At 31.2% G+C, this 9,642-nt stretch overlaps 1 protein-coding gene and 1 long non-coding RNA gene across 2 annotated transcripts; both read right to left on the bottom strand.

The window, feature by feature from the left end:
• Positions 1-98: 98 nt before the first annotated feature.
• On the bottom strand, positions 99-973 carry LOC110935207. The gene is made up of 2 exons (XR_004890747.1): positions 689-973; positions 99-381 (listed from the first exon to the last, which is right to left on the bottom strand). It is a non-coding gene; the product is annotated as an uncharacterized LOC110935207 (long non-coding RNA).
• Positions 974-1,623: 650 nt separating this feature from the next.
• LOC110937724 (pentatricopeptide repeat-containing protein At1g01970) lies at positions 1,624-5,051 on the bottom strand. The gene is made up of 3 exons (XM_022180178.2): positions 4,430-5,051; positions 2,429-3,276; positions 1,624-1,970 (listed from the first exon to the last, which is right to left on the bottom strand). Exons 1-2 carry the CDS (start codon positions 4,865-4,867, stop codon positions 2,485-2,487), a joined length of 1,230 nt encoding a protein of 409 aa, XP_022035870.1. The 5' UTR covers positions 4,868-5,051; the 3' UTR covers positions 1,624-1,970; positions 2,429-2,484.
• Between the last annotated feature and the right edge of the window lie 4,591 nt (positions 5,052-9,642).

The raw sequence follows: 9,642 nt of genomic DNA, 5'->3' as shown, positions 1-9,642 counted from the left end.
AATAATGCACAAAGAAAGACCTTTCTGGTTCTCATCCACAAAACAATGGTTTGACTATCGGAAGTCACATAAACACATAATGGTTACTAACCCAGCAATTCAAATAATGCACATAAGATCGTCATCCATAATCAGTCAAACAAAACAACATCCATAATCCAAAATAAGTTAAATTAGACAATCATCCATAACTACTTAAACTAAATACATCCATAATAAATTAAGCATAAGATCATATAATACTCCTACACTTCACTTATCAGTTAAACTATTCAATCCTCTGATTTCCAGGTGGATATTGGAAGTGGAGGAATGGGCGACCATACAGAGTGACCACCACGTGGATGACAAGAGTTGTGACGGAAATGTTCATCCTCACATCTACTATAAAAAACAATACACAGTTAGTCTATATGCATTTGAACATAGTACAATATGTGTATAATCATTCGAATTGTTTTAATCAGGGAATTAACATTTCCATAAACCATAATATTAGTCGATTCAAACACAACAATATTAACTATAAACCCTAATACGATGAACATCATGAACACCCCTGTTTTAGTCGACGTTTTCCAATAATAATAACAAGTAAACCCTTGTTTCGGTCGACGTTTCCCAATAATAATGAACACCCTAATACGATTCAAACCACATTCACCAAAGTTAACCACACAAACCTAACCTAATTTGTTATCTTAGACCCTGAAACATCAAAATTAACGTTTGTGATTGTGTCCAAAATCCTTTGCTTTGTGATCGTGCCCGGAATCCTTCATCGGCGATGGAACGAAGAAAGAAGACGTGTGAATTGGTGTGGGGGGGGGAGGGGTTAATTCTAATTGGGTTGACATAAGTAGGGTTTTTTTGGTTGATATGACGAAGTAAGAAACGGTGAAAAGACTATTCTTCCCTTTGACCCTTTTAGAGAAACGTTGACAGTTACTGGTGAGTAATGGCAGGGTCCAAGATCGATGCAATCAGGCAAATGAGGAGGGTAAGACATCAATTTTTTGAAAATAGGGGGTAAGGGTGTCAGCGCAGTTTACTCTTTTGTTTTTTACAACTAGGTTTATGCCCCGCTCGTGTTGTGGCACGCTAAACCGAATATTTCTCAGTTTGACAACATGTACGCTTGTGTTTCGGTTACTTGTACATATTACTCATAACACGATCTCAATAAAATTACATTAAGACGTAGATAAAAAAACGTTTGCCAAAGAAAAAAATTAAAGCAACTTTATTAAAGTCTAAAGAGCAGCGTAACCTGAGTTAAGGAAAAAACTGAGTAAAATGAGATTCAAACCCAAGTCCACTCTTTTCACTTATTCTTAAGTCCAACGTGAGAGCCACTCCACCACATGCCTTTTTAATATTGGGATTTTCTTTCAATTATATATATATATACTAACATTAAAATCGGAACCTGTAAAAAATATTACATAATTCTAGTGGATGCCACATGGCATCAACTGGTTGGGTGACCGCCCACCTCCACCAACAGCATGGAATAACTATTCCCGCCCATTACTTTTGTCTACATAAGTTGACCGTTATAAAAGATGTATTAGATTATTTTCATGATATGAAATGTTAGTGAGAACAATTATAAATAAAGAATGATTATAAATGTTTTACTATTGCATGCAAACTATCAAACAGAGCTTTATATGATGAACTTTCAAGAATAACATTTTGACCTACTATAATAGCAAGGCTAGAGCTGTTGTAGAGTCCCAGAGCAATTGTATTTTAAATAGGGAGTTAAATTGTAGTTCATCTAAAAATGTTTGTGCTAAATTGTTCCTCAAAGAAACAACACCTTCCTCTCTGGCATTTGGTGATTTTGAGATGCTGCACTTAATTATGATCTTCGTGTGCAGGCAGGCGTGCAGCTTCTGTTGAATTACTGCTGCAAGTCGGCCATAGCAACTACTTGTTTCTCGAGTGTCTTACAAATCATGATCCTGAATTGCAAAAATGTAGAAAACAACTTCAGCAAAAAGACATCAAATGGGCCATGTTCATGTCAAACTGCAGGTTCACGGGTTGACCGGTTTAAACCATTTGTTTTATTTTTTCATAAAATGTGATTTATGTAATAACTTAAATTATTTGGGTATTTTAAACATAAATGGTTCAGAAAATAATTTTTTTTTTTTTTTTTTTTTTTTTGTAAATTTAGAGTTTTAAAGTATAACTATGCAAAACAAACTCCAGGTTAAACGGGTCGTGTTCGGGTTCATGTGTGATGAATTTTGGGATTGTGTCGTGTTCATGTTAATGTAAAATTCCCGTGTTCAAGTCGTGCTTAACCTGCGAACACGACTCGTTTAACAGATAAAAAGACCTAGCCCCTAAATAGTAAATACAACTCCTATCAAATGACAGGTGATAATCATTAATAAGCGAATGTGAGGATTACATGCAACGATGCTCGATTTAGTCCCCCTCCAAGTATTTGCAAAGTTATCACAAACATCAAAATGAGTCGCCAATTTGTAACAATTCCATTGAACTATAATCTCTCAAAACACGCTCAACTTCTTCTACAACTCCCAACTCTTTAAACCAACGAGCCAATTTCTCCGAAGCTTCTTTCCCGATCATTATCCCATCTCGCTCCAAACCCATCAAAAAATCCATCACTTCTTTAAGCTTATTATCCTTTTGATAAACATCTAACATCAAACCTACACATTTGTCATTAGGAAGAATCCCAGCTTTCCTCATGTTCTCAAACACAACACACGCTTCTTGACTTTGACCTGCGGTTACATATGCATTGATGAGGACAGCGCATATTTTAACATCAGGAATAATACCCGCGATCTGAATTGCGTCAAATGTTCTCTGAGCTCCTAAACTATCACCACTCATGGAATACGCTCGTAACATTGCTTTATAAACTTCGCTTTTCGCATAAACTTGTTGAGATTCCATTTCTCTAAGTAGCGTTTCCCCTTCTTTTAACATTCCAGCTCTTATGTATGCCATAACCATTGACCCGTAAGCTCTGTTATCTAAAGGAAGCCCGAGAAGTTTCATCTCTTCAAACGTATCTTTTGCAAGATTAAAGTTACCAGCTTTACTGTACATGTGAATCAAAGCTGTTAAAGTCACTTGATCACATTCAAAGCCTCTGTGCTTCATAGCTTGTAGTGCGTTTTCAGCATCTTGTAATCGACTTTGTTTGGCATAACCGTGAATTATCTTACTATAGTCACGAATATTCGGTTCAAAGGATTCTTCAAGAAGTGCAAATTCAGCCACCTACAACAAAGTTTTAAGTACAATTTTATCTAAATAGTAAAATTCCCAATATTCCAGGCATTTATACCTAAAACTGCAACAGAAGTCATATAAACTATCCCCAAAATTAGGGCTTTCAACGAACTGAACGTTAAGCGAACAATTCATGAACCGTTCGGCGGGAAGTTCGTTTATGTTCGTTCATTTAATTAAACGAACGAACCCGAACAAGAAATTATGTTCGTTAAGGTAAATGAACGAACATGAACAAAGGATGTGTTCATTCGTTTATGTTCGTGAACGCTATGTAGTTAGTATCATATATCAATTATCGGTCCCCTGCCGAGATATCGGTGCAAAATATCAGTCAGAATATCGATACCGATAATATCAGTGATATTAACCGATATTGAACCGATATATCACCGATTTTACCAATATCAGTACATTTCTTCTTAGTTCTATCATTGTCTTTCTTGTTATTGTTGCTCTTAGTGTTTTAAGTCTTAATTGTTAGTTGTTAGTGTTAAATGTTAGTGTTTTACTTCTTAGTCGGTTCCTACTTCTAGTTGTTAGTGTTTTGCAAGTTGCAAAAGGTTAATTTTTTACGGGTAGGAGAGTATACTAAGCTATACATCTAAATTTAGCATGATACTAAAATTACCGATATCCCACCGCGATAACCGATATCTCAAATACCGGTCCTTGACCGATATCCGATATTTTACCGCATTAACTACTAAGTGTGAATGTTCGATAAGGTGTTCAATTATGTTCGTGAATGTTCGGTAATATGTTCATTTATGTTCGCCCGTACATGTTCATTTTTGTTTATTCACTTAAAGGTTTTAATATTAAAATTTTATTTTATTGGTTTTAGTTTTTTAAAAATTTTGAAACCCTAGTCATACTATATATGTCCGTTTGTATTTGTTTATGTGCATGAACGTTCGGTTGTTTTCATGTATGTTCATGAACATTTGTTTGTGTTCGTTTATGTTCTTAGTAATGTTCGTGAACAGTTCATGAAAACATTCATTTCCTTAACGAACAAACACGAACAAGAAATCTCGTTCGATAAGCGTTCGTGAATAGTTCATAAACAGGATCATTCCTTAATGAATTCTTTTACAGCCAAAATGCATTAATAAGTACAAAAAGAAATAATGTATACCTCAAAACGCAATGGATGATTCATGTTGTCTAATTCTTTAAGAACAACAAGCCAATCAGCTCGAGCAGGTTTCATACTCCTCACCCACGCAGATAACAACACAGACATGCTAACCTTCTCTGGCGTAAAACAAATCAATTGTTTCATCAAAGCCCTGCACCGATTGGTCAACTTTTTCGGCAATCGAGATATATGATTCCTTTGAGCCTCATTCATTTCATCAAGGTTGATTTCAACCCACTTAAACTTGGGTCTTGCATCTTCAACTTCTTGCATTTGACCTAACTCGCCAACGGCGCATATTAACCGGAAAATTTGAGGTTTTAGATTATTTGAATTGGTGGGTTTAGGGAATGGAGATGGGTTAAATGAGCGGGAACGATGGAGTGATTGAGTTTTGCAGATTGGGGCACAGTTGGGATTTGAAAAGGATAACATGATTACTGGGGATATGAGCAAATAAACCTGGAATTTATGAAATTGGAGAACATTCGTACAGAGTTTGGTTATGGAAAAAGAACAGAGGATGAAATCAGATAGAATGAAGCTAACCCGGGTGTTTGGACATGGGTTGACATTGCGGATACGAGCAGGGGGTGCTTGGGTTTGTAGTTATAACAATAGTGTGTGTGTGTGGTGTGGGGGGGGGGGGGGTGGGTGGGTTGTGGTTAAAGAAAATAGCCCTTTGACTTGTTAAGTTTTCCAAAATAGCCCTTTGAAACCTAACCATGAGTTTTCTCACCAAAACCAAGGCTACCGAAGCCTTTTTAAAAATCCTCTCAATGTTGATTAACTAGCTTGCGTTACGTGTTAAAAAACGATTGTAGAGGCTTAGAGCCGTTTCAAGCGTCGTCATATACTTGAGACCCCTCTATGGCATTCAAAATCATGTAGTCATGTACTGATATTCAAATTCATATAATCACGTAATGGGTATTGAAAATCTTGATTTAAAAAAAAAGTTATAACAATAGGCTGCTTGAGTTAAAAAGAATGAAATTCTTATTAATACGATGTATTTTTTTTAAATATTAATGTATGAAAAAATTATAGCCATTTGAAAGTTAAGAGGGAAACTAATTCACTTGAGAAAGTACTAAATTACCCTTTCCGCCTTAAATTGAAAAGAACACTTGTCAAGCTATGATTCTCACGTACACTTCACACACATTTTCTCTGTTCTACCTGATCCTTTCTTAATAACATACTAGCTTACAACCCCGTGTATTACACGGGTTGAATGACAAAAAATGTAAATTATAAACTTGTATATAATCCTTATTAATGAAATGACCTATTTAGATAAATTAGTAAAACAAAAGAACAGTTATATTTTCGTTACTTGTACATGTGATTTGATACTTTATTAGTAATTATTGTTTATATCCAAATAATATATTTTATCTTAACAAATATATATGGTTAGGTTAAAATGAAAACTTCTACGAGTTGTGAGAACTTAGAGAACTCAACCTTACAAAAGGTTTTTTGAATTTTTTACAGAGGGTGTGAATGAGCGGTTAGAGACTCAAGGTGTTAAACTTTTCGGTTTTGGATTCAAGTGGTTAAAACCACTAAAACATAGGGACTCAAAAAGTAATTTACTATTAATTAAATTTGAAATTATACATTTGATCTCTAACAACTTTTTGGTTTTGGATTCAAGTGGTTAAAACCACTAAAACATAGGGACTCAAAAAGTAATTTACTATTAATTAAATTTGAAATTATACATTTGATCTCTAACTATATTAAATAATATTATACTTATTATATCAGTAATTTTTTTAATAAAACTTATATCAAACATAAATTAAAATAAATACATTGCAACACTCTACTTAGAATTTTTACATTGTAAAAGTTGTTCTAAAAAGGAAAAATAAATAAATTAATGTGATCTTGGAACTTTTAAATATAAAAAAATTAAAAACATATGAATTAATAATAATAATAATAATAATAATAATAATAAATCATCAAATACATTTCCTAATCTGAATTTAGTTACGTGCATTAACTTGATTTCCCACATTCGTTTAAATTTATTAATTTATATAATATCATAATATATAATATATACTAGCTTACAATCCCGTGTATTACACGGGTTAAATAACGAAAAAATGTAAATTATAAACTTGTATATAATCTTTATTAATGAAATGACTTATTTAGATAAAATAGTAAAACAAAAGAACAGTTATATTTTCACTATTTAAAATAATTTTCTAAGTTTTCACTTCTCTTTTGAGATACTACAATCCATTTTATTATGTCTTCAAAAGAAGTAACACTTAAAAAAAATAATAATGATCATAAAATTATAAGTATTTTTAAAAATAATTATAAGTTATGAGGTTATGGTAAATGAATTGTAATTAAATTCTACTATGTATATTAATGATATAATAAATACTTTCATATAGATACTACTTTTAGATATATGGATTATGAGACAAGATACGAATATCATCATTATATTAAAAATATTACATAATAAAAAATCATACTAAAAGTAAAGTATACGTTTAAAAAAGTAGGACAAAAGTTTTTTAAACTATAAATTTGAGCACAACAACTTTTTTAATTAGTATTTGACATTTAAATATTCAAATTAATTTTTTTATAATATTATATAATGTATTTATTTAGCATGATGATAATGTCTTTAATTGCTTAATATGATTGAAATTAAGTTTAATATTTAAAACTCAATGTTATTAGGAAGTTGGAACATTTTTTAAGATGAAAACATATTGATAGTAACATAAATTTAAAATTGGAAGAAAATATTGAACATATGTATTACATGGCTTAAGTAAATATACTGTTATATACGCAAAAAATGTCTTTTAAAAACCATTTAGTGTTCGCTTTAAAGATAATTTGGTACTTTATTTAGATAATCCGTTGGTAATTTTAGTCTTCTAAGTTATATAATATAAGTACTTGTACATGTGATTTGATACTTTATTAGTAATTACTGGTTATATTCAAATAATATATTTTATCTTAACAAATATATATGGTTAGGGTAAAATGAAAATTTCGACAAGTTGTGAGAACTTAGAGAACTTGGCCTTACAAAAGGTTTTTTGAATTTTTTTACAGGGGGTGTGAATGAGCGGTTAGAGACTCAGGACGTTAAACTTTTTGATTTTGGATTCAAATGGTTAAAACCACTTAAACATAAGGACTCAAAAAGTAATTTATTATTAATTAAATTTGAAATTATACGTTTAATTTCTAAATATATTAAATAATATTATACTTATTATATTATTTGATGCATTTATATTTGTTATAGATAATTATTAATTAAATTTGAGTTTATACGTTTATCTCTAACTATATTAATTAATATTATATTATATTTTGTGTATAAAAATTAATATGTAATACTATTATTAAAAGGGAGGAAGCACCAAAGAGTGACACGTACACAAAAAGATTTTTGTTTATTAGTATAGGAAGATTTATTTGAAATCTTTTATTAATAGTTAGATATTATACTATATTATATTATTTGATACATTTATATTAGTTGTAGATAATTATTAATTAAATTTGAATTTATACATTTATCTCTAACTATATTAATTAATATTATATTATTATTAAAAATGAGAAGGCATCAGAGAGTGACATGTGTACAAAAAGATTTTCGTTTACTTTTTGATTTTGGATTCAAATGGTTAAAACCACTTAAACATAAGGACTCAAAAAGTAATTTACTATTAATTAAATTTGAAATTATACGTTTAATTTCTAAATATATTAAATAATATTATACTTATTATATTATTTGATGCATTTATATTTGTTATAGATAATTATTAATTAAATTTGAGTTTATACGTTTATCTCTAACTATATTAATTAATATTATATTATATTTTGTGTATAAAAATTAATATGTAATACTATTATTAAAAGGGAGGAAGCACCAAAGAGTGACACGTATACAAAAAGATTTTTGTTTATTAGTATAGGAAGATTTATTTGAAATCTTTTATTAATAGTTAGATATTATACTATATTATATTATTTGATACATTTATATTAGTTGTAGATAATTATTAATTAAATTTGAATTTATGCATTTATCTCTAACTATATTAATTAATATTATATTATTATTAAAAATGAGAAGGCACCAGAGAGTGACATGTGTACAAAAAGATTTTCGTTTATTAGTATAGGAAGATTATTACATATCTTAAAAGAGAATGTCGGTGGTATTTACCACCAACACTCTCCATTTTTTAAACTTTTAGTTTTTAAACCATTGGGTGTCAGCCCAATGGCCACCAACCCGCATTCTAACCCGGAGGTGACGGGTTCGAGTCTTGCTCGTTCCCAATGCTCCTACGGTAGCGGATTTACCCCCCAGACTCAGGCTTGCTGGGTGGCGGTTTGCGAGGAGGGATCACGTCGGCGGTTGGGAGGACCGTGGAATACCCCCCTACTATCCATTTTACAATTTTTATAACAACTTTTAAAATTCATATTTTTAACCCAAACACTATCACTTCATTTTACATCTGTTAAACTTTTAAAGTTTGTCTATTTAACCCTCAGGGACCAATAATGCATAGGAGGAGCTGACGAACATCCATCGTGGATTTTAAGTCCGAAACCTTTTAAGCTCTCTCCTCCTCACGGACCCTCTCCATTTATCTCCCTCTTCAATCACAATTTTCATCCATAAAGGTCGTTGAACAAGAACTTTGTCATGGGATCACATGAAAAGTTTTTGTGCACCTCAGTCCCACATCACTCTAAAGTAGGGGTGTGCATAAGTCGGTTTGGGTCGGTTTTTACTATTAACTATAACCGCTAGTTCGGTTATGGAGTTTTGGTAACCATAACCATAACCAAACTTCGGTTATGGTTAATCGGTTATGGTTCGGTTTTGGTTAATTTCGGTTAAGTAACCAAACAAGGTTTGAAATAAATAGGGTTGTACACGATTTGAACTTAGCTTGAGCCTATTTTATAAGATAACAAAGACTAAACTTTTTGGTTAAACTACCGATTTAGAGTTCTTTTTAGGTAATTCTCAAACAAAAACAATTATGGCCATAACACCTTAGTTCTTTATCAAAATAAATAACATCTACATCAAGATCATTTTGTTACTAACATGCTTTTTTCTTAGTAAAAACTCTCTATATGGTTTTGTAAAACACAAATCTATTATATAAAGT

This window comes from Helianthus annuus, chromosome 4, assembly GCF_002127325.2.
Source record: "Helianthus annuus cultivar XRQ/B chromosome 4, HanXRQr2.0-SUNRISE, whole genome shotgun sequence".
NCBI classification, from domain to species: Eukaryota; Viridiplantae; Streptophyta; class Magnoliopsida; order Asterales; family Asteraceae; genus Helianthus; species Helianthus annuus.
This window is presented reverse-complemented; position numbering and strand designations above follow the sequence as displayed.

Excerpts from the sequence above, each read along its gene's own strand:
- LOC110937724 (XM_022180178.2), bottom strand. The coding sequence starts at position 4,867 with ATGTTATCCTTTTCAAATCCCAACTGTGCCCCAATCTGCAAAACTCAA. Across the intron at positions 3,277-4,429 it reads ATCATCCATTGCGTTTTGAG|GTGGCTGAATTTGCACTTCT; the intron begins GTATACATTATT and ends ACTTTGTTGTAG.